This window comes from Anolis sagrei, chromosome 1 (genome assembly GCF_037176765.1).
Source record: "Anolis sagrei isolate rAnoSag1 chromosome 1, rAnoSag1.mat, whole genome shotgun sequence".
NCBI lineage: Eukaryota > Metazoa > Chordata > Lepidosauria > Squamata > Dactyloidae > Anolis > Anolis sagrei.
The window spans coordinates 24,394,580-24,419,841 of record NC_090021.1 but is presented as its reverse complement, the minus strand read 5'-3'; the positions used below and the strand labels follow the sequence as shown (position 1 = coordinate 24,419,841).

The 25,262-nt window shown below is 40.4% G+C and overlaps 1 protein-coding gene across 1 annotated transcript; it reads right to left on the bottom strand.

Moving 5' to 3' along the window:
* Positions 1-770: 770 nt before the first annotated feature.
* On the bottom strand, positions 771-23,965 carry POLR1B (RNA polymerase I subunit B). Its single transcript, XM_067463393.1, has 15 exons — positions 23,743-23,965; positions 20,283-20,450; positions 18,788-18,934; positions 18,208-18,340; positions 17,516-17,652; positions 14,878-15,101; positions 13,074-13,245; positions 11,424-11,595; positions 10,618-10,899; positions 8,743-8,876; positions 7,687-7,857; positions 7,133-7,289; positions 5,467-5,663; positions 4,245-4,498; positions 771-2,291 (listed from the first exon to the last, which is right to left on the bottom strand). Exons 1-15 carry the CDS (start codon positions 23,917-23,919, stop codon positions 1,412-1,414), a joined length of 3,405 nt encoding a protein of 1,134 aa, XP_067319494.1. The 5' UTR covers positions 23,920-23,965; the 3' UTR covers positions 771-1,411.
* Positions 23,966-25,262: the final 1,297 nt, after the last annotated feature.

Sequence of the window (25,262 nt, the reverse complement as noted above, 5' to 3'; positions counted from 1 at the left end):
GGAAACTAGGACATGGAACAATGGCTTCAAACTACAAGAAAGGAGATTCCATCTGAACATTAGGAAGAACTTCCTGACTGTGAGAGTCGTTCAGCAGTGGAACTCTCAGCCCTGGAGTGTGGTGGAGGCTCCTTCTTTGGAAGATTTTAAACAGAGGCTGGATGGCCATCTATTGGGGGGGTGCTTTGAATGCAATATACCTGCTTCTTGGCAGGGGGTTGGATTGGATGGCCCACTAGGTCTCTTCCAACTCTATGATTCTGTGAAACCCTCTTAAAGTGCCAAGGCTTATTAAATATGGTTTTCTGTGGGTGAGCAGATGGCAACTACGAGATGGGATATGTTCTGTATCAGAAACTATAGCTAATGTGGGCTATCCAGTGCAGCTTTCTGAATCAGCACCCCAAATAACCAAACCGAATCTAAAGTTGACCAAAAACCGATTCGTAACCCTTTTGGCACTAATATTGAAGTGTGGTCCCTGGTAAAAAAAAAAAAAAAGGTTGGGAACCACTACTTTAAACACTTGAAACAGGTAAGCCTCAGCTTGCTTCAGCAAACAAATTTTGTGCAAATGCTCCCACCTTCTCCCTCCATGCCTCTCACTTACTCAATCAGTAGTTTAAAATCTCAGCCCTCACTCATAAACACTGTCTTTTCCTCATAGAATGTAAAAAAAGTTTTTGTGGGGACTCACAGTATTTCAGCAGTTTTTTTTACCGCAAAACCACTGTGTCAGATCTTATTAAAGTAAAACACACAACACATAATTTAACAGAAAATAAAACTTCAGTTGGAATTTAATTTCTGAGCATAATATTGTGAGCGATCTCACAGAGATGACAACAGATGAATAAAGAGGATGTGTCCCCTGGTAGATCCTTCCAAATAAGCTACTGGAAGAAAATAAGGAGCCCCTATCAAATGGAAGAATGGAGGCAAAGCTATCCTACTCCAACATTAGTATGTAGCTCAGGAATCACATGCATAATAACTGTTTTGTAGTCAGAGTATAACGGCACATGCTCTATCGCAAATATTTTAGATTGTCTTCTCATGACCTATAATTTGTCACTTTGGTGCCACTGTTGTAAACATCAATTACCGCCACTGAAAGCTTGCAGTTTGAAAAAATAATCACTCTCCAACTGGCAAAGCAGATGTGCTTTTAAAAGGTCAGCTTTCAATAATTAGTACAAAGTCCCAACTACTGACCTAGTGATTCCATTAATTATATCATGTGGCCTTGGAATCTACTGAACTCAACCTTGTTCCTAAAGAGTTGTTTAATAGATCAAGACAGTTATTTTTACTATTCAGAATGAATCACCTGTCATTTTATAAAGCCTCCACAGGAGAAACATACTTGTTCCATCTCTCCAAGAGTGAAGGATAGTTTGGGTGGCCAGAACTAATTCACAGCAAGTTGCACTTTGACATTAATGGCAGCCAATTCTGCCACAAAACAACGGAAGACGTAAGGGACCGCAACAGTCTCAACGGTATCATTACGTTTACAAATTGTGCAAATGTGCTGCCTGATGCGTGTGGTAGACCACACAGGCGGAGGCTTCAACAGAGGTGAAAGCAGGCTCCCGCACTGGACGCACACATGGGCCACTGAGCGATCGGAGCAGTTGAAGAGGCGGTCGTGCAGCAGGAAGGACGTCCCGTGAGCCAGCAAAGCGTCCCGTTCCATCTCTCCAAAGCGGATGCCGCCCTGCACATTCCTGCCTCCAACAGGCTGGTTGGTGACTTTATCCCTGGCTCCTGTTGTCCTCACTTGGAACTTGTCTGAGACCATGTGCCTCAGGCGCTGGTAGTAGACCACACCAATAAAAATGTCAGCTTCGAGTTCCACTCCTGACACGCCACTGTACATTCTCTCCGTCCCGTAGTAATTGTAGCCTCCGGCCTTCAGCATCTTGCCAAAGTATTCCACAGCAGGGTTCTCTTCAGAGAATGTGAAAGGGGTGGCATCATGACAAAGCCCATGTAGAGATGCCGACTTCCCTGCCATGCTCTCAATTAACATGCCAATGGTCATTCGGGATGGGAAGCCATGAGGGTTGAAGAGGATGTCTGGCACCATTCCACTTTCTGTAAAGGGCATGTCCTCGGCAGGCCACAGCCGGCTCAAGATGCCCTTCTGTCCGTGACGGCTGGCAAACTTGTCCCCGATGGTTGGGTTGCGAGGGACTCTCAGGGTGATGCATACACACTTGAACTGCCCAGTTCCAGCGTCGTTACTACAAACTTTAATGTTATCCACAACACAGACCTCCTTATTTCTGGAAAAGAGGGGAGAAAAAAAAAGATTTGAATTGTTGCTACCTTCTGCAAGAAAGTCTACTTCAAGTTATTTGTATTTGGGAGAGAATGGGGGCCTCTTCTGCAAGAAAGTCTACTTCAAGTTATTTGTATTTGTATATTAATATAATATAGAGCTCAAATAAGACCAAGATGAAAGACAGATCACCCCAGGCATTATGAATACAATCAGCAGTTGCATTCATGGGGCTAGGGGCACAGGGCCTCAGTGAAAGTGAAAAACCATGAATAAAGAAACTGGATTTTTTTTTTTTTTTAGCCAGACGGGTAATCTCTCTGGGAATTTCTAGGTCTTCCAGCACAGTTATATAGTCAACTTTGTCAGAAATATTAAAGATTAACTAGGTATTTTTAATTACAAAAATGTGAATTAAGCACTGAGAGGGTTAAATAGATGCAATAACTGTAGCTTAGTAGGCCTCTGTGTTAGTTTGCCTCAGTGGGAGAAAGCTCTCGGTCTGTGAGAAGGCCTCACAGTGTGAGATAGGCCTTAGTCTGTGAGAGACTGCCTTAAAGTGTGAGGTAGGCCTTAGTCTGTGAGAGAAACCTGTGTGTGAGGTAATCCTCAGTATGAGAAGGCCTCATGTGTGAAGCTCCAGTGTGAAGGTTGAACTTTATTTTTGTCATCAAAATCTTGTTCTTGTAAATAGTGCAACCATATTATTTTACTACAAAGAAGAGCCTCCTATGGAAGAGATAACATTGGTCCCTGTGACTTTTGTTCTTTTTATCACTTTGGTCTACTGGTGCTGGATCACACTGATGCTGATAATTTACTCTGCTGTGCATTTATGAGGACGGTCTTTTGTTAATAAGCCCACTCATGCAAAAAAACTTATCCTGGAAAGTGATCACAGAATCACATTGCAGAACCTAGAGATTCCTAGAAATCACTACGTCCTTCAGCATGACTGGAGGAAGCTGACTAGAATGTCACACTAGAGCAGGGGTATCAAAATCATTTTTTGATATAGCGGTTGGTCCTCTTTAGTTTTTACCCAATTTGGGTCCCCAGATGTTATTGAACGACAACTCCCACCACTTTTGATTATCCACCATGCAAACTGGGGATAATGGGAACTGCAACCCAACAGCACTTGTGGCTCTGAGATTGGGGAAAGGTTAAAGGATATTTTAACATTAGACATTGTATCCATAAGCCTTGTATCTAAATTCAAAACCCACTATCCTTTCCAAACAGAACAAACTGTGGCCTTCAGAATTTGCGACATCACAGTATCAGTTCTAGCCTTGATGTCTTACAATATGGTGGACTGCATTTAGCCCACAGGCCTTGAGTTTGACATATGTACACTAGGGGATCTAGAGATTCCCAGAGAATAAATTTTAAACCGAATCCGCAAACGTGGAGGAACAAAGAGAACCAAATGCTTAACTTTGCAACCCTACCTCTTAGTACTAATTCTTGGTGCTTACATTTTCAAAGTCATGGCTCTAAGGAAAGCCAATATTTACTTCTAAGACTTAGAACTCCAGCAAAATCACTGAGAGGCAAAAATGTTCTTGCAGCAACAAGACATGATTAACACAAGATTTCACACACACACACACATTCATGGACTCTACGAATGCACACATGTGGAGTATCTGCGCCTGCGCAGGCATTGCAATTTTCCCAGTTACACCATGCAACTGGTAAGTTGGGAAAGGGTTGTAGCGTTGGGAGTTTGACAAAGTGCCTCACTTCAACTTGCTCAAAGGCACTCAGAAAACATCACTAGCAAAGTGGAGGATTCTCCTTCTAGCCAACGGCATTTCGTCCATATTGATTCTGGTTGAGCACTTGCTTAGTATGTTTTTCAACGATCAAGATTCCTAGAGAATTAAGAGAGCACCTGTGCAGTTATTTATACAATTTCCACTATAACTAAATAGAAACATTCTGAACTTACTTGTGGTATATCACAAAGCTTTCCCCCGTGTTGAGGTTCAAGTAGCTATAGAAAGGGTCCCCATACTGAAGCCTGGCTCCTATGGGAGGCAGGCCATCAGCATCGAGATTCTGCAAAGTCGCTGCTTTGTCAGGGCCAATTCCAAACACCAGATTGTCATCTCCCTGCTTGATCTTTTCCATCAGGTCAATGCGTTCTGTCTTGTAGATACTTCCATGGGCAAAGCCTCTTTCCCACGAAGACTTGTTCAAGATCTAAACAGAAACAGTCCCATATGTATCAAGGTGGAGTGAAAAACTAAGAGAGGCAATGCTTTCATTGTTATACATGACTTAGTTTTTCTGATTATGAAAATGTGGTAATGAATTTTGGAAAACCACAATCTCCATAGCATTTTGGATACATAACCTTTTGGAAGTGTGACCTTTTGGAGAGTAATTGGCATTCACACCATTTGGAGTAATCATAACCTTTTGATAAAGTATGCTCTTCCTTAGAAGAGTTAAAAACTAGTTTGAGTGAATCTTTTCTTTATTGGTATTTACCCACTAGTATTCATGCAAGGCAAATTAGGTTTCTCGGTTGTTAGACTGATATACCTGGTTATCTCTTTGAACTGTTAGGAACAAAGATTTATGCCAATGCACAAAATATATAGCAGATCTTCAAAAGTGTTGTTTCGGTGGTCCAAAAAACATCTACTCTCCCATAAAATATATTTGATTTTAAATCATGCTCTCAGGAGACAAAAATAAGTAGTCTTCGAGAAAAGTAACTTAATTGATTTACTTACAAACTTCATGTATTCAGCATACAGGTACATTGCTTATCAGTTGAAAGTCTAAACCAGTGGCTCCCAGCCTTTGGGCCTCCAAGTGTTTTGGACTTCAACTACCAGAAATCCCAGCCAGCTTACTGGCTGTTAAGAACTGTGGGAGCTGAAGTCCAAAACACTCGGAGGCCCAAAGGTTGGGAACCACTGAGTGAAAATCTATTAGCAGGCAGGATGGAAAACATAAACATAAATATTTCTCAAGTGGTGACACCTGGCTGATTGAACCTCTTCCTGATGTACAATTTCTCAATTACTAAATGTCATTATGAAATCGAAAGGTTAAAGCTACTCATGATAGAATCCATTTCTATTTTAATATATGCTACATAAGAAAGAGGGGAAATGCTTAACTTTGTTTCTTCCCCACTCGTTTCTTAAAGGACTCACCATTGCATCTTCCATATCATAACCACTATATGAGATTACAGCAACAATTGCATTTGTGCCAATGGGATAAGAGTCCATGTCATAATGATCGTACATGGCTGGCCGAACCAAAGGGCTTTGTGGGGTTTGAAGCCGGTAGAGTTTGTCATCTGACCTATAGGGAAAAGTTAGAAGCGGAAAACCCATTGTTTGCTTGCCTAGAGCAGAGGAGACAAAAATAAAATAAAATAACAGAGTTATTAAACAATATAAAAAGCACACCATAGAATCACACAGAGGACCTAGAAAATGCCTAGAGCAGTGGTGACAAACTTGTGGTCCTCCAGATGTTCTGGACTTCAGCTCCCAGAACTTCTGGCTATTAGACAAGCTGGCCGGGCTTAATCACCAGCAGCAATCGATCTTACCAACTGGAAGGTTGGCAGTTCTAAGCCCAGATCGGGGTGAGCACCCGACCTTCAGCCCAGCTTACTGTCTATCTAAGTAGTTCGAAAACAGCTGTGAGCTGTGAGTAATTAGGCACCGCTTAAGCAGGGAGGTATTTTATGGCACCATAAAAGAAATACCAGAAAAATACCAGTGATCAAAGGAAGGAGGAAGCCTGTTATCAAAGCTCTTAGTCATAGAGGATGGAGCGATAGCACCCCCCTGAGGCCGGAATTGAGCAAAACCTCCATGATGCCAAAGCTGGAAAAAATATCCGCTGTCTGTCCTATCTGCTTAAAGGCACTGAATATTTGTATATGTTCTGTGATCTGCCCTGAGTCCCCTTTGGGGTGAGAAAGGCGGAATATAAATGCTGCAAATAAATAATGAATAAGGGCTTCTGAGATTTGGAGGCCCAAACATCTGGAAGGCCACAAGTCTGACACCTGTGTCCTAGAGAGATCACACTTTGTCAGACACAGGAAAATGAAACTGTTGGTACTGGTCCCACACATACAGGGGCCATACTGCACCCTCTGTATAACCAGCATAGCTCGATTTTATTGAAATCTATCAAGAGGAACCTCATTTTGTGTCCTCAGTCCATTTACATGCAAGCATACAATCTACAAATCCACCCACCTATGGATCCAGAAAGAATAATAAAGTGTAAAATTATAAAATACAATGGTAAATCAAATCATAGTAGGTAAAACCAGAGAAAAATACTGTGCAATTTAAAACCAGCTGACTTAGTATAGCAATCAAAATATACAAGATTATATAACAATATTAAACGGAAACTCCAAAAGCTTTACAAAACAAGTGTGTTTTTAACTGAGATTTAAAAGACCTGGCATTCTTGGGGTCCCTAACTTCTCCAGTCAACAATACTTCCCTTCCCCACGATGAAACCATTGTCTGCATATTTCTCAGTTTTGTATGGATTTTCCCCTCTATTTTTGAAGGCCTGTCTCAAGGCTTAGTTACTAGGTTTAGTTACCCAAGGCTCAGTTACTAGAAGTAAACACATCAGGCTAAACTGATGTGTTTACTGTTAGGCTCTTAGGAATTGTGGGAGTTAAAGTCCAAAACACCCGGAGGGCCAAAATTTGCCCACGCCTGTGCTACAAGGATTCTGTTTACACCTCCTTGTTTCAGGAATGGATGGTGCCATTTTGGTCTTATAAAAGATGCAAAATGGGTGAGTTACATCACTATTGGTGTAAAGGTCACTTACCCATCTGACACTGGTACATATTCCTAGGACTTTGATTGTGATCGGAATATGGAATGAAATTTGCCACCACACTCAACATGCTGTGGGGAAAAAGCTCCTGGTGAGTGGTCAGCCCAAGTTCAATTTCATTCTCCAATACAGCAATGTTCATGAAGACCTAGGGCAAAAAACATCCCACACACGTCGCTTTCAGAAACTCTCCTTGAAGAATAGATCATAAATCTAATACACATCTGCATGTACTCAAGCAACAAACTACACTAAATAGTAATAAAAAGTATACAAGAGGCTGCAATAATATACAAAAACACTTAAGAGGAGCCATCACTGCACATTAATTTACATTTCTAGAAGGAGTTCAGGGCAAAATATGTGATCTAGGTTGGAATATCTCAACTGACTTATTTCCTTAACATATGTTAAAAATTAAATAATTAAATTAAATAATTAAAATTAAATAGATTTTTAAAAGCCACAAACAGATGGGAAATAGTGCTTCCTCTCTCCTCAAGATTAGCCATGCCTTTGTAATCAATGCACACACACATGATTACCTGTTCCATTGTGCCAATCCATTCCTCTTTTCCCAAGGCCAGGTTCCGTACAGGGCGCATCATCCTACAAGGAGTAGTGAAAAGGAAGAGCCCCGGGTACAGGCTGGGTTTGCCCGTCATGGGGACAAGGACCACCTCTGTCCAAACTGGAACCTTCTTTTCTTGCATTGCCTATTATACATCAAAACAAAATGCTGGCTTACAAAAAACAGAAAGAAAAACAACTAAAGGGAAGGGTATACATGATGATGATGATGATGATGATGATGATAATAATAATGATAATACTTTATTTATAACCCATTCTCTCTCCTCATATAGGTGACTCAAGATGGTCATTTCACAACCTTTTGTGAAGAGGCAAAATATAATATTTAGAAATAGAAATTGAGTCACATGTACAGGGAAGGATATGAAACATTTGCAGCTGGAGCACAAGCAGGTATATAAATCAGGCACCAAATCCTAGAGGGTGAACATAGTAAGAGACAGTATGATCAAAATGCCACATGAACTTCTCAATAGTATAACTTTTTTTTGTTGTGTCAGGAGTGACTTGAGAAACTTCAAGTCGCTTCTGGTGTGAGAGAATTGGCTGTCTGCAAGGATGTTGCCCAGGGGATGCCCGGATGTTTTTGTTTTATCATCCTTGTGGGAGGCTTCTCTCATGTCCCCGCATGAGGAGCTGGAGCTGATAGAGGGAGCTCATCCGCGCTCTCACCGGATTCAAACCTGCGACCTGTCGGTCTTCAGTCCTGCTGGCACTGGGGTTTAACCCCACTGCGCCACCGGGGGCTCCAATAGTATAACTGGCCCTCCATATCAATGACTTCTGCACCCATGGATTTAATCATCCACGGTTTGAAAATATTATTTTTTAAAAATCCCAAAAGCAAATCCTGATTTTGCCATTTTAAAAGAAACCATTTCCCCATGTTATTGTATGTAATAACAGACTGAGCATCCACTGGGGATGCAAAAACCAGACCACAGCACATAACAAGGAATCACTGTAATACAGTAGGTTTGCACGGCAATTTACTCAAAAGAGCTAACCTTACAGTGCCGGAGTGTCTCCACAATGCCAGGAGCCAGATCCTTCTCTATCCAGCCTACCAAAGAACCATCTAAAGTAACTGGATAACATTCAGAGTAGGGCTGGTTGGGAACACCATCTATGGGAGTGACACCTAGAGAAAGATGCAAGTCAGTAGTTTATCACTTTGTCATCAATAGATGAAGGCACAGATTGGTGCAGACCAGATCTAACGTTTCCACAAAGTCTACACTAAATACATTGAAATACTTTACTGTTGTCTGGAGAGCTACTGTTCTTTCTCTCTCGCTCTCTTTTGGTAGACAGAAACAATCCTACTTTTGCTTACAGAGGGCCATATGGAGCCTTATGGTCAAATACTGCCCTCCACCACTTTAGGGAATGCATTCCGTATCAATCTGTCTTCTAAATATCTTCTCTATTCTGGCATGAAATTTTTGCATGCTCCAAAGACATCTGGACAATAATCTTTCAGGCCTCATGACCATCCAGAAGACTGTGTGCTCCAGAGGCCTAACACATTAGTCAATTGTTTTGGTTTATTCTACTTGAAAGCTGCTTCGTTTGTATTTGGAAAGGTAGAGGAATAGAATTTTGCTCATTTGCACCATCATAGGATTTATGCTTCACTGGCATTAGCTCCTGTGTTTGCTTTCTCACATTTCAAATATGACAATACTTTTTACACCTTATTTCCTCTATGATTGAAATGACAACAACACGAAACCATAACTGCACAATTAGCTTACTCATGTGTAAGTCCAGAAATTTTATTCAAAAAATCAACTGAGAAATCATGGGTTGATGGGTCAATGTAAGAACTGTACCTTAAGCCACACACATACACTTATGGAACCATTCCCATCTTTGGGGAAAGTAGCAAAAAGTGAAACTTCTTTTGCTCTTTTCACCATGGCACCACTTCTCAGTTTTCTGAATGCCTTAGGAGGGGAGTAGCATCAAGGAACAACAATTGCTTTCTTTCCTCGAGGGAATGACCCACAACTTATCCATGGGTCATTATCAAAAACCCTAATTTTGGCCTAAAAATCTGCCCTTCACTTATACATGATTATCTACAGCACACATTGATGCTTTTATAGAACCACCACCTGAATCCAGATTGGGAAAGTACACCATGCCGCTCCCACCAATTTTCCTGATCCAACACTTGCTCAGTTCTGTTTATGTATGTTACATTTTAAATTTTGATATATTTTCCTCGTTGTCTAACCTTTATACTGGTTCTGAAACTGGTTTTTTCTCCACATTAAATGCTAAATAGGAATCACATTGGAATTGCACTGTTACACAACCAGTTTATTAAAGAAACTAAAATATGCCAGAGAAAAAGTAGGTTTACAATGACCCTTCGGGGCAGTGATCTCAAATTGTGGGTCCCCAGATATTTTGGCCTACAACTCCTAGAAATCCCAGCCAGTTTACCAGTTGTTGGGATTTCTGGGAGTTGAAGACCAAAACATCTGGGGACCCACAGGTTGAGAACCATTTAATTAGAGGAAAAACACTGGGAGAGCAGGAACATCATGTAATAAGGTTTAGGCAAAGACAGGAGTAATGTAGTGCAATTACATTATAACAGTGTCATGTGATAATTTCCTTAAACTACAATCAGCACTGATTTGACTAGGCACTGTCAGAAATAATTAATGGCCTGGAAATATGCTCTTCGAGGAGGTTTGTTTGGTGCTAGTGATTTTCTCAATCAGGAAGCCCAATTTATTTTCCCAGAAATACAAGAATTCTCAAAACCAAGTTTGAAAAAAACTGAATGTTGAGCTTGTCCACATGTCATAATTCGCAATTTCACAGAAGGCAAACCATTCCATTTGACACATGCTTCCAACACTCACCTAAAGAGCAAAGCAAAGATGGCAAGGAGGTTGTGTATAAAGACTGTGTTACTATTTCACACGGTGCCGTCAAGTGATTCATCAAACCACAGGGTTCACCATCTGGAGTGTGGACAGGACAAAGGAAACCCCAGGACTCTGGTAACAGTTTGCGCACTGTTGTGGTCCTCATCTTGATGAAATCGGCACCTCTGTGCACACAGCGGAAGTGGGACAGGTAACGGACAAAATTCAACTTATCTGCCATAACAGCGAAACCAGAAGTCTGCAGCATGCCCAGACCTTGGGAAAAGAAAGAACAACATTGTCAGTTGGCCCAAGACACTTTGCCCCTTGGGAAGAAGAAAGGTGCATTCCTCTTCTAGTTCCATGTATAGAAGCCAAGTGGGACTGGCAATTGAATCTTACTTTATAACTGGGAACAGGACAGGGAATTGGGATAGAGAATGATTAGATAATGGAATAGACTATGAGCCACAACTGTTTGGTCTTTCAAAAGAGAAAAACAGATGGGGTGCACTTAGGAGGAATGGTTGGTTGTTGATGCTGTTGACTTTGCCAGTGACTTGCATTAGAGGGCAGTTGCATTATTTGGCCTAAAGAAAGGGCCAGCCATATTTACAAGCATGTATGCATACAACTCTGGACTTTTAAAGCACATCTTGTCTTGCTGAGATTGAGCAACCACTTCAGGGTTCCCAGGGGTTGCAATCGTACACAGATGTACTTGAAATTGAGTGATTTCCAAAGGACCCAACTTGGAACAGGCATGATTAGAAATGAATTCAGGTCTCTGACATGCTTACCGGTTCTAGAGCGCAGGTTCCCAGTAGCAAGGAGATATTCCAGCATCCTTGTGAGATCCACTCCCATGCTTAAAATCTTCATCATGCCTTCTGAATTAAAAGTCATATGTGACTTCTGAGCTTTTTTGTCTACAGTTATTTTAATAGACTGCAACCAGAATTCCAGTTTCTCCTGTGAGATAAAATGCAAAAAGGACAAGAGGGAAGTTTTTGTTGGAAAACAAACAGAAATCCAGAAGTTGCACATGAATCCGGATCATGTAATAATAATATATTATAATTATATATTTATATTACATGTAATATTACTAATAATATTACAATATAATGGTATAATACAACATAGTAATAATTAACACTGATATTGTACTATGCTAATAATATAATATAATAATATAATATATTGTGTATGTATGCGTATATATATGTGTATGTGTGTGTATATATATACACATACACACGTGTGTGTGTGTGTATGTTGAGTCCCCTTTGGGGTGAGAAGGGCGGCATATAAATGCCGTAAATAAACAAACAAATAAATAAATAAATATAAATAATATGGCGTGAGGCAAGAATGTGTTACTAATTTGTTCCCTCTGTTCAAATTTCAATAAGAGTTTTATTTTAGTTGCAAAAATTTCTATATAACACTTGGCCACTTAAAAAAATAAGCTTATTTGTCAAAAAAAAACCCCAACATTTCAGCACTAACAGGGAGATGGAGGAAAAAGGCTGTCTTCATAAGGCCTGCTCTTCCTTAGCCTCTTTGACAGCTTAGCTCATACTACATATAAAGGCAATGGAGCTTTAATAATAATAAATAAACTTTATTTTTAACCCCACCCTCTCATTCCGGAGGGACTCAGGGTGGCTTCCAAAAAGAAAAAATAGCAAACATTCAATGCCAGATACAAAATAAATAATAGCAAATAAAACAATCAATTAATAAACAGTTAAAAATAGAATAATTGAACAACCTTGGCTAAAACATGTAACTCATTCAGGCCTCATTAATAATACCATAGATAGATTAAACCATGAAAATCTGTATAAGTCAATTATAAAAGTATAAAAATATAAGAACATGAAATATGTAAATATACAGCTCTTCATTAAGTTAAGACAAGATCATCGTTCTCAAAATCGTTCTTTTAGCATTATAACTGCATAAGTTTCACCTGAAGCCTAATTCGCTTAGGGATCAATAGGTAGATTTTCCAATAAATCAAGATAGGAAGCTGGCATAAAATAAGCTTTAATGGTAATGTAATTATTATAAAAGGATATACATTACAGGCTGAATCACAGAAGAAAAGACCAATCAGGCTATTTATTTATTTTGTTGTGAGGGCTCCTAGAAATGGAATCAAGAATTATGGGATGTGTTTTTTGCTCTAAATCAGTGGTTCTCAACCTGTGCGTCCCCAGATGTTTTGGCCTTCAACTCCCAAAACTCCGAACAGTTGGTAAACTGGCTGGGATTTCTGGGAGTTGTAGGCCAAAACTCCTGGGGACCCACAGGTTGAGAACCACTGCTCTAAATGGATGACTTTTAGACAAAAGACAATGAGATTCTGCTACAATGTGGTGGGGTGGACATGGATCACAGAGGGTGGAAAGGTGCAAGGAAAATTAGCCTCAAAATATTACCTTTAAAAACATGAGGTAAAGTTGTCCTGAGGTGAGAACCTCTTGATTCATTAAGCTGTCAGGATTTTCCTCCATGCAACCTTCTTTGGCAAGAGTGAACAGCTTGCGGGTCATGAGACAAAGCAAGTAGAACTTCTCCGCTTTGGTTTTCAGGTGGATGCATATGCACTGCCTGAAAGAACAACAATAAAAAAAATCACCCCATGCTGAATTGATATAATTGCCTTTTTGAGTGAAACAATACCTGTCACTCCTAAACAAAGCTATTTATTTTATTTGTGGTATTTGTATACCACCCTTCTCAACCCCGAAGGGAACTCAGGGCGGTTCAGTGTTGGCAATAATTCAATGCCATCTATAAAAAACAGTATAAAACATCAAAATTAACCCTCCTTTCCCCCTGATATTTATATTTATATCCTGAATGGGATTCTTAGCCTTCCAACAAGTTCTAAATAGTCAACAATAGTCACAGAGTTAAGATCTTCTGGGGAAGCCCTGCTCTCAGTCCCACCTGCTTCACAAGTGCAGTTGGTGGGGATGAGAGACAGGTCCTTCTCAGTAGTGACTCCTTGGCTCTGAAACTCTCTCCCCAGTGAGATTAGATCAGCACCCTCCCTCCTGGCCTTCAGAAAGGAAACAAAGACATGGTTATGGGACCAAGCCTTTGATTAGTAAAGTAACACAGTACAAGAAATAAATATGGAATATGTGCAATAGATATTTGAAATGACACCGGTCTATGAGTTTGGATCATGAGATTTTAATGTTTACATTAGGTGGTTTTAATTTTTATGTCCTCATGTCTAAATGTTGTTTTATCTTATGTTTAATTGTCTTACTGATTTTAATGGATAGTTATATGTCTTGTTTAGATTTGTGATTTAGTTTTATATGTATGTGAGGCATTGAATTTTGCCGTTATTTGTAGTAAACTGCTTTGAGTGCCCCCTGGGATGAGAAAAGCAGTATATACAGTAAATAAAGAAATGTCTACAATTTTTCTTATGTCTTTCCTTATTTCACTATATCTGCTGTCCTATTCTCGATGCATTGAAATGTGTTCTCATCCTTCTTAAATGCATGGGTGCACAAATAGACAAGTATTTGGGTGAGTCTGACAAGTGTAGAAGAAACTAATATTTGTATTGTCGAAGGCTTTCGTGGCCGGAATCACTGGGTTGTTGTAGGTTCTTCTGGGCTATATGGCCATGTTCTAGAGGCATTTTCTCCTGACATTTCGCCTCCATCCATGGCAAGCATCCTCAGATGCAGGCGTAACGTCAGGAGAAAATGCCTCTAGAACATGGCCATATAGCCCGGAAGAACCTACAACAACCCAACTAATATTTGGTTAAAACATCTTGCAATTGTAGTCCCTCATAAAGTATACTCTGCCAGGTCATTGTGTTGTGGAGACAATCCTGACCCACCTAGGGTTATACTAATAAAACACTGGCTCTGGCCTGTCCTGTCAATATGGGAAGACCTCAACACATCACTCTAAGAATAGACAATGTTTTGGTTTCCCTGATGGACAGCCTAACTAAGCAGACAGAAATCTCTAGCAGAAGGCTGGTCGAAGCAACAATGAACACAATGTTTAAATAGCCTCTGTTTTAAAGCCTCCAAAGAAGGAGCTTTAGGAATTGTGGGAGTTGAAGTCCAAAACACCTGGAGGGCTGAAGTTTGTCCTGCTTTAAGTGTATTGTACTACTACTGATTCATGTTCAAAGTTAGCCATGAAGCTTGTTATCTACATTCCTAAAAATACAACTGCAACCACATTTCTATAAAGACATACTCAAAAAGGAACTCTCCGACTTGCTCACTGGGGTACCACTCGGGAAGGTTCATTTTCACTCTGAAGCGCTGCCCCAGGAAGACCAGGGCCTGTTTTTGGGTCATGCAGCCCTCTTCCGACACCAGCCTCAGCATCTGAGACACACAGTTCTTGTAAAACGTATCATCCTCTTTCCCTTTGATCAACTCCTGAAAAATTTGGAAGTCTGAGAAACCAACTAATCCCTGGAAATGAGAAATAAAAATAAGCGAGTTAGATGGCAGTGTGTTAAAGAAAGAGGAATGGAATAACAACAATTACTGTTTTAAGATCATAGTATGCCATAAAAAACAAAAATATTTCAAATTTAATTTCAGTAGTATACTAAAAAGTTTGAAAATATGTAGATGTTTAGAATCTAAGACATAGTAACATTTTTAAAATGTATTGTCGAAGGCTTTCATGGCTGGAATCACTGGGTTGTTATAGGTTTTTTGGGCTATATGGCCATGTTCTAGAAGCATTTTCAAAATGCTTACATGCATCTAATGTCTTTTGTGACCTAATGTATTTGGATGACATTATAGGGTTTCTAGTTTTGTTTAGGCTGACAGTAGTAGCCTGATATAATTTGTGTAAGACAATCCCCTGCAGTTTGGAAACAAGCGTAATGAAAAGCATCAGGTTCTGAACTGAATAACAACAAACATACAAGCTACACCAGGAAGCAGTAAATATCTTTAAAATCACATAGCGTTTATAAGCCTAGTATCTGATGATGCAGCTTGGGAGTGATGAGACTTGCAGTCCAACATACCTGGTTGACACCTAATTAGGAAAGACCAATCCACACTAAGCTCTTTGCTGCACACTGCCTATAGATTTGGTTTGCAATGTTCCTTTATATCCCCTCCATCCTCCAGCTTTCACAAGGAACTAGGGATAGATTATTTTCTATTCTCAGCCTTTTGTTATACTAATTAAAGTGGTATTTAATAAGTAACTCACTTTTCAAAGGCATTAAGTCCGAAGAGGAGGCTGAATAACAAACTACACTGAACAACAGAAACTAGTAATTGTTTATCTATTTTGCAAGGATAGGAGTAACGCAATTATAACTAGCCATGGCTGAACAATTAAGAGCAGGCACTAAGCTTGTAAGTTCTGCCTTCTCCTCAATGCTCAGATTCTCTTCCTGTCCTCCTTTTCCCATTACAATAAACTGTAACTCCATATGAGCATAGTAGGCAAAATCTGATTTGTCTCCAAACCAGGACTAGACTCTAATGTTTTACGTTTGCCCAATTAGGTTTCTCCGAAAACTACTGTTTGAGCCAACTAGAAAAGGTGGGAGGGAACTTGACAGTGGACTAGAAAACTGATTACCATATTTACTCAAGTATAAGTTGAGTTTTTCAGCCCTTTTTTAAGGATGAAAAAGCCCCCCTCGGCTTATACTCGAGTCAAGGTTATTTATTATGTTACTTTATTTTTATTTCCTTTTATATTTTATTTTTACTACATGTATTATTTTACTACTACTACTACTACTACTATTATTATTATTACAGTTCAATTATTTTACTCTATTATTATTATTAAATTACATTTATTTTACTCTAATTATTATTATATTTACTGTTTTACTCTATTTATTATTGTTATTAGTACATTTATTATTTTACTTTGTGATTATAGTTATAACTACATTTATTATTTTATTCTATTATTATTGTTGTTACATTTATTATTTTACTCTATTACTGTTATTATTACATTCCCATTATTTTATCTATTATTATTATTATTATTATTTTATTACATTTATTATTTTACTCTATTATTATTGGAAGGATACATAAGCATATTTACACTGAAGAAGGTTAGAATAATGGTTTAATCAACCTACTGATGCCTCAATGACTGCAATTTTATTGGTATCTTTTTTAATTTTGAAATTTACTGGTAGTTGCTGCATTTCCCACCCTTGGCTTATACGAGTCAATACGTTTTCCCAGATTTTTGTGGTAAAATTGGATGCCTCGCCTTATCTTCGGGTTGGCTTTTTTTTTGTCATGTCAGGGGTGACTTGAGAGACTGCAAGTCGCTTCTGGTATGAGAGAATTGGCCATCTGCAAGGGCGTTGCCCAGGGGACGCTCAGATGATTTGATGTTTTTATCATCCTTGTGGGAGGCTTCTCTCATGTCCCCGCATGAGGAGCTGGAGCTGTTAGAGGGAGCTCATCTGCCTCTCCCCGGATTTGAAGCTGCGACCTGTCGGTCTTCGGTCCTGCCGGCACAGGGGTTTAACCCACTGCACCACCGGGGGCTCCATACTTCGGGTAGGCTTATACTCGAGTATATATGGTAAGTCTAGAGCCAAAATATGAATCAGCTGCAACATTTGAACAGGGTAACAGTCAAAGATTTAAGAACAGCTACTTTCCTCTGACAACCAAGCAATAGTCTTTGTAAACTGCCAGGATTCCTTCTTGATTGCTTCCTTTCAAGCTGCTGATTTGCCACAAATCACATACTCTGGTTAAATGGCTACTGAAGACTGAACATTTAAAATTAAGCTGTACATTTCACTCTCCTGTGAAATAATGCCCGTAAACACAACAAGTGTCTTAATAAACAGCACAATGGTAATTAATACCTTTAGGACGAATCCCAATGGAAGAAAGAACAACTCTTTCTGATGGACAAAGTTCACCATCACTGTGCCATTTTCAAGATAATGGAGCGTCATGTTAACTGCTGTGTGTTCCTCTCTCACGCAACGCATTGAGATGCCTAAACACCACACAAAAGAAAAAGTCTAAGTAACAGGATATTATATCATTGTGTAAAAGACAATCATAGCCAAATAAATATGTAAACAGGGAATTACTTATCTATTACTTATCCTGATCTATTTTTGGTAGTTACCAAAGGCAGAGAAAATTACAATGTTGACATAAAATAAGAATAAAAAGATTCAATTGTATGCTAACATATTCCAATGGCCTATACTGTCTGTGGAGGTGTCATTTGTGTTTAGCTAGAAATGCAATATTATGGGCCTAGGTTCAGTAACTTGATATTATGGCCACATACAGTGCCATGGAAATTCTAAAAATATTTTGAAGTACAAAGATACAAGAACAATAAATCACATCACCACTTCCAAAACATTTATGGAGTGAAAATATCCGTACCTAACAGTAACAAAATAATACATACAACATGGAACAAACTGAATAACACAAAACAATAAAACTACAGAAACTGAAGTCTTTAAAAATCTAACTCCCTTTTGATAATATATTGAAAACACACAACCAAATAAACGTTTAAAAAATAAACTACCATATTCAGTGTAGCCATGGCCTCTAGATTTCCATTTTGGCTTTATCACTGCAAGAGGAAAGTTACGTCTAGGCATAATTATCAGTCTCATCACTTTTTCTATACCATTTATTATGAAATATCCACCCATTTCCTGCCAAAAAAAGAAAAGAAATTAGAAGCAAATAGCATTAAGGTTTAATTGACAGAAGAATCAATACAAACTTCAGCTGATTAATCAATGGAAATAAATTTTACTGCAAGTGGAAGCAAAAGGCACATCTATTCATTTTTTAAAATTCCCTTATGAAAACAGAGTATGAATAATAATAAGCTGCTCATCATAAAATCAAAACCCAATCATCATAAAATCAATTTAAAATACCACAACAGGAGTCAACTGAGTCTCTTGTCCAAGAGTGGGAAGAAAAATAATTGCTATGATTAATTTTTTCAGAGCAACATTTATTTATTTAGAATAGATCTATATCCTGACCTTCAACTAAATTGGCTCTCATAATATGCCAAATGCATTTATGTTATGTAACATTAAGTCAGTCTCACAGAAGCAGAAAGCCAAACCAGCAAAATTCAGCAATACCTCTTGTTCTTCGTGATGTTTGATGAGTTCTTTGGGAGAAAGGCCATGGAGATTGCAGAGTTTGGACTTCACCATGATTGGAACATGGCCCAGGGATTGTTTAATAACCCCTTTAGGAATGCCATTCACACTCCAACTGACATCAACCTATGGAGAGTGGAGAAAGAAATAGATTTATCAAAGCATCACTGAAAAAATGGAAGGACAACTCTCTTTCTAAAGAAAGCCACATCTGTAGAACTAAGGTTTCATAAAGGAGGTGGCTTAAGATGTCACGATGCCTTTGACTTCCCTGTTAGGTGTGACAACCCTTTTGTAAATTTGGGTGAGGAGAAGATCGTTTTATTTTTATTATTGTTGTGTTATTTACATTGTTGTAAGCCACTCTGAGTCCCTTTGGGGAGATGGGGCGGGATATAAATAGTTTATTTATTTACTTATTCATTTACTGCATTTTTACCCCCCTCTATCTCCACCCCGAAGAGGACTCAGAGTGCTTCCAGGCTGGCAATAATTCAATGCTACATTGCAACACAGAAGCATATAAAATACACAACACATTAAGCATTTAAAATAAAAAACAAACCGTATAAATACATTTAAATAAACTGTTAAAAGCATTCCACCTAATCCCACCATTACAGTCCAAGCCAGTTCGTTTATATTAATAATATTAATAATAATAATAATAATAATAATAATAATACTTTATTTATATTCCGCCCTATCTCCCTGAGGGGACTCAGGGTGGATTCCAGCATAACAATGGCAAACATTCAGTGCCTACACAAAACACATGATACAAACATAAAATCCCAGAAAAGTAACCTTATAAGTAACCTTAAAGCCTAACATCAAATTAAGACCTAACATCAGAAATTAAACCTGACATCAATAAATTAAATTACACGTAATCAGACAAAATTCTCTAATAACATAAATCTATACAAAACACCCACATTCTTGTACAACAGCCAGCAAGGGATCACAAAATAGTTTGGGTTGGTTATGTGGTCAAATGAGGTCATTGGGCTGGCGCGGACCAGGAAAGCCCAAATACAAAAAGTTCTCAACAAGAGGCCCAGCCTGGTCGCATATGGCACTGATCATGGGAATTGACTGCATTTAAATGGAATGTATATTTTTATTGCCTTTAGAGGGCCAAATAGTTTTTTAAACTCATGATTAATGTTTATACCTATGTGTTATTTTGTAGCATTAAGTAATATGTGTCTGGGTTATATTATTTACTGTATTTGTTTCTTGCTGTAAGCCACCTCGAGTCCCTTCGGGGAGAGGGGATGGGATACAAATAAAGCGTATTGTTATTATTATTTGATTGCTAAGTTATTATTACTATTGAGTTGTTCTGTGTCTGGATACATATAAACATCTCCAAAGTATCCGAACACCAGATGCCTACACCTTTTACATTTCTAAAGGGAATATGACCCAAAATCTAAGAACATTTGATTCCTTGACCTTGGCTACTTACCGTCAATTTCCCACGATAGGTGCATCTGCGTCCTCTGCATTCGGCTGGGTAAACCTTCAGCTCTTTGCATATCGTCCCCTTGGGAACCATTGGAGGGCTGATAACGGCGCTGGTAATGGCCAAAGTGATCCGTGTGTTCTTGCAAGCAAACTCCAAAGGCGGAATGGCCTAGAAGGAAGGAAGGAAGGTTCACTGGATGAAGAGAATGATTTAGAAATCTAGCAGCAGTCGAAACAATAAGCTGGAAGGGCTCATTTCCTTGTCATAGGATGAGATCCAATTCATTTAGAACAGCCCTAGGCCAATTTGGGCCCTCTAAGTGTTTTAGACTTCAACTCCCACAATTCCTAACAGCCTCAGGCCCTTTCCTTTTCCCCCTGAGTGCTTAAAACACACGGAGGGTCGAAGTTTGCCCATACCTGCTTTAAATAAAAATGGAGGGTATGCTGGAACATCTACCCAAAATTCCCCTGCAGGAATGCATTGCAGAGGAATCTCGGTGTGGCTGAGCAAGCAAGAACTCCAGATATAATTTTATTTATTTATTTACTTCATTTATATACCGCTTTTCTCAGCCCTCAGGCGACTCAACATACATTGCTCAACATACATTTTGGTGCCTCAAATGTTAGACCAGTTTCTGGGTATATCTGTCCTGTTGATTCTAAAAATGGCACCAATTTCCCCCTATTAGCTCTAGCTTTTGCGATACAGAACATGCCATCTGCCACTCTTCATCCGCTTGCCAAGAGAAAATAATGATGACCATATGTAAGAAACTAGAGCTCTCCAATTCAACTTTCTGAATCAGTGCCCCAAATAACTCCAGGAATATACCAACATATGTTTTGAAGTTGGAAGTTTGAAAAAAAAACCTGCAGAGAATGTTCTGTACGGTTCCGGTCCAGTGTATCTGTCCGAACGTATCTCCCTCTACGTCCCACCCCAGAGTCTGAGATCATCTGGGGAGGCCCTGCTCTCGACCCCACCGCTATCACAAGTGAGGCTGGTGGGGATGAGGAGCAGGGCCTTCTCGGTGATGGCCCCTCACCTGTGGAACTCGCTCCCGGGAGAAATTAGGGCATCAACATCCCTCCTCTCCTTCAAGAGGAAAGTAAAGACATGGTTGTGGGACCAGGCCTTTGGGCAATTTGACAACTAGATAAGGACAATCAAATGACTAGGACTGACAATGTGGAATTGGAATTTGGGCTATGAGATAGTGAACGCTGACCGTCTATGAGGAGTAATTAGGTTTGTATCGTTTTATTGGTTTTAGGGCTGTAATGCAGGAATTGTTTGACTGTTTCAACTGTTTAATTGATGTTATTTTGTTTTACTACTGTTATGTGATGTTGGCATCGAATTGTGCCTTTGTAAGCCGCCCTGAGTCCCCTTCGGGGTGAGAAGGGCGGGGTAGAAGAAACCGAAATAATAAATTGTGTAATCCTGTGTGATGGAATTTCCTATAGTGTATTTATTTATTTATTTATGACATTTCTATGCCACCCTTCTCACCCCGAAGGGGACTCAGAGCGACTTACAAGATATACATATACATACAATATATTAAATTATTAGTATAGTACAATGGCCATCTGTTGGGGATGCTTTGAACTGTTGGGGGTGCTTTGAACGCGATTTCCTGCTTCTTGGCAGGGGGTTGGACTGGATGGCCCACGAGGTCCCTTCCAACTCTATGATTCTAATATTCTAATCAGTAGATAAATAAAGTAAGACATTGATGTTGCAGTCATAAGAACAGGTCATCACATCTCTGGGTAGATTGTAAGAAATCTGGAAGGCCCAAGTTTGCCCAGGCCTGCTCTACACCGCCAGATAACCTGGGATAAGCAGATAATCCGGGATATTATTATTAACTTTATTTGTACCCCGTTAGTATCTCCCGAAGGACTCGATGCGGTTTACAAAGGCCAAGGCCACAAAACACAACACAAACAATATAACACCAAAAGCAAAATTAAAAACAGTAAAAGTAATATTAACGACATGCAATAGACAGTATATCATGACACAATAAAAACTGGGCCGGGCCAGAGTAATGGGTACAAGATTAAAAGTGCTGATGTGGCAGGTGGTATACGAGGATTATAGGGCAAGTGCAGTGTGCGGTGTGCAATAATCTTAATTCTACTAAAAGTGCTTCGAGGACTTGTTATTGGAGATTTCCTATTCTGGAAAGGCACATCGGAACAGCCAGGTCTTCAAGTTCTTTCTAAAGACTGCCAATGTAGGGGCCTGTCTAAGATCTTTTGGGAGGGTGTTCCAGAGTCGGGGGGGCCACCACAGAAAAGGCCCTGTCTCGTGTCCCCACCAGCCGCGCTTGTGACGCAGGCGGAATCACGAGCAGGGCCTCACCAGATGAACGAAGTGCACGCGTGGGTTCATAAATATAAAAGCTGTAAATAAATAAATAAATAAATGCGAATATATACACACACAAAACACACAGACTGGGCCACTGCACACATGCGCAGAACCACATATATAGACAAACACACATATATACACATATGCACAAATATATACACACACAAAACACATATACACAGACTGGGCCACAGCAACGCGTGGCAGGGAAGGGCTAGTAGATAAATAAAATAAGACATTGATGTTGCAGTTCTAAGGACATGTCATCATATCTCTGGATAGATTGTAAGAAAATTGTATTGTCGAAGGCTTTCATGGCTGGAATCACTAGGTTCTTGTGGGTTTTTTCGGGCTGTAGGGCCATGTTCTAGAGGCATTTCTCCTGACGTTTCGCCTGCATCTATGGCAAGCATCCTCAGAGGTACTGTGGTCTGTTGGAAATAGGAAAATGGGTTTATATATCTGTGGAATGGCTGGGATGGGGCAGTTTCAACAGAAAGGAAGAGACCATGAAAATGAACAAAATCTGGCTACCAGTATTAAAAAACTCTAAAATTACAACAGCAAAACAGCAGAGAGGAAACAACCAGGCACATCTTAACACCTCTCAACAAAAGATTTTCCCAGGCTCAGCCAGGCCTTCAAATGCTAATGAAGGTGGTCAGTTGAAACATTCACACCTAGCTCCAGCAGGGAAGAGCTCTTTGCCCCACCCCAGCCATTCCACAGATATATAAACCCATTTTCCTATTTCCAACAGACCTCACTACCTCTGAGGATGCTTGCCATAGATGCAGGCGAAACGTCAGGAGAAAATATGCCTCTAGAATATGGCTCTATAGCCCGAAAAAAACCCACAAGAACCTTGTAAGAAAATCATTTGAAGTGCAAAACACCTGGAAGGCCCAAGTTTGCCTAGGTCTGCTCTACACCGCCAGATAACCTGGGATAAGCAGATAATCCAGGATATAGGCCAGTGTAGGCCCAGCCTCAGTGGGGTTGGCAGCAACCTGCACCCACAGGCCAGGCCAGGCCTCCCTTTTTCCCCCCGTTCCTTCCTTCCTTTCACCTGCACGGCCCGGAGCAGCCCATCCCCGGTGGCGAAGTCGAAGGACTCCACGTGGGCCCGGGTGACATCCTGCAGGGCTTGCCGCTGCTTCTCTCGAGGAAGGCCGCGCTCCGGCGCCGTCAAGGGCTTCAAACTCGGGGCGCCGGGCAACCCTCGCCACTTGCACGCGGCCTCCATGCTTCGGACTCTCAGAGCCAAGCCAAGAACTCCAAGAGCCAATCAGGAACCGGAACAGCCAACCAGGAACTGTAACAGCCAATCAGGAACTCTGAGTCCATGCTTCGAACTCTTAACAGCCAATCAGCCTCCGCAGTTTCCACCTTCCCCGGTGCATAAACAGAACCGCCCACTCCCGGCATGCCGTGCGCTGATCACTTCCGGAAATCTCTTATCTGTATTGAGGGCTCTGTAGGCACTAGCTGCTTCCCTCACAAGAGAGGGAGGTGTGTGAGGGAGCTCACTTAGAATCATAGAGTTGGAAGAGACCTCATGGGCCATCCAGTCCAACCCCCTGCCAAGAAGTAGGAAAATCTCATTCAAAACACCCCCAATAGATGGCCATCCAGCCTCTGTTTAAAAGCTTCCAAAGAAGGAGCCTCTACCACACTCTGAGGCAGAGAGTTCCACTGCTGAACAGCTCTCACAGTCAGGAAGTTCTTCCTAATGTTCAGATGGAATCTCCTTTCTTGAAGTTTGAACTTACTTACTTAGGCGATCCCTCATAGCCCGAGGATGATGGACTTCCAAGTGTATTGTGAAAATCGCATTCAAAGCAGCCCCGACAGATGGCTATCCAGCCTCTGTTTAAAAGCTTCCAAAGAAGGAGCCTTCACCACACTCCGGGGCAGAGAGTTCCACTGTTGAACGGCTCTCACAGTCAGGAAGTTCTTCCTCATGTTCAGATGGAATCTCCTTTCTTGAAGTTTGAACTTACTTACTTAGGCGATCCCTCGTAGCCCGAGGATGATGGTCCTCCAAGTGTATTGTGAAAATCGCATTCAAAGCACCCCCGACAGATGGCCATCCAGCCCCTGTTTAAAAGCCTCCAAAGAAGGAGCCTCTACCACACTCTGAAGCAGAGAGTTCCACTGCTGAACAGCTCTCACAGTCAGGAAGTTCTTCCTAATGTTCAGATGGAATCTCCTTTCTTGAAGTTTGAACTTACTTACTTAGGCGATCCCTCGTAGCCCGAGGATGATGGACTTCCAAGTGTATTGTGAAAATCGCATTCAAAGCAGCCCCGACAGATGGCCATCCAGCCTCTGTTTCAAAGCTTCCAAAGAAGGAGCCTCTACCACACTCTGAGGCAGAGAGTTCTACTGCTGAACGGCTCTCACAGTCAGGAAGTTCTTCCTAATGTTCAGATGGAATCTCCTTTCTTGAAGTTTGAACTTACTTACTTAGGCGATCCCTCGTAGCCCGAGGATGATGGACTTCCAAGTGTATTGTGAAAATCGCATTCAAAGCAGCCCCGACAGATGGCCATCCAGCCTCTGTTTCAAAGCTTCCAAAGAAGGAGC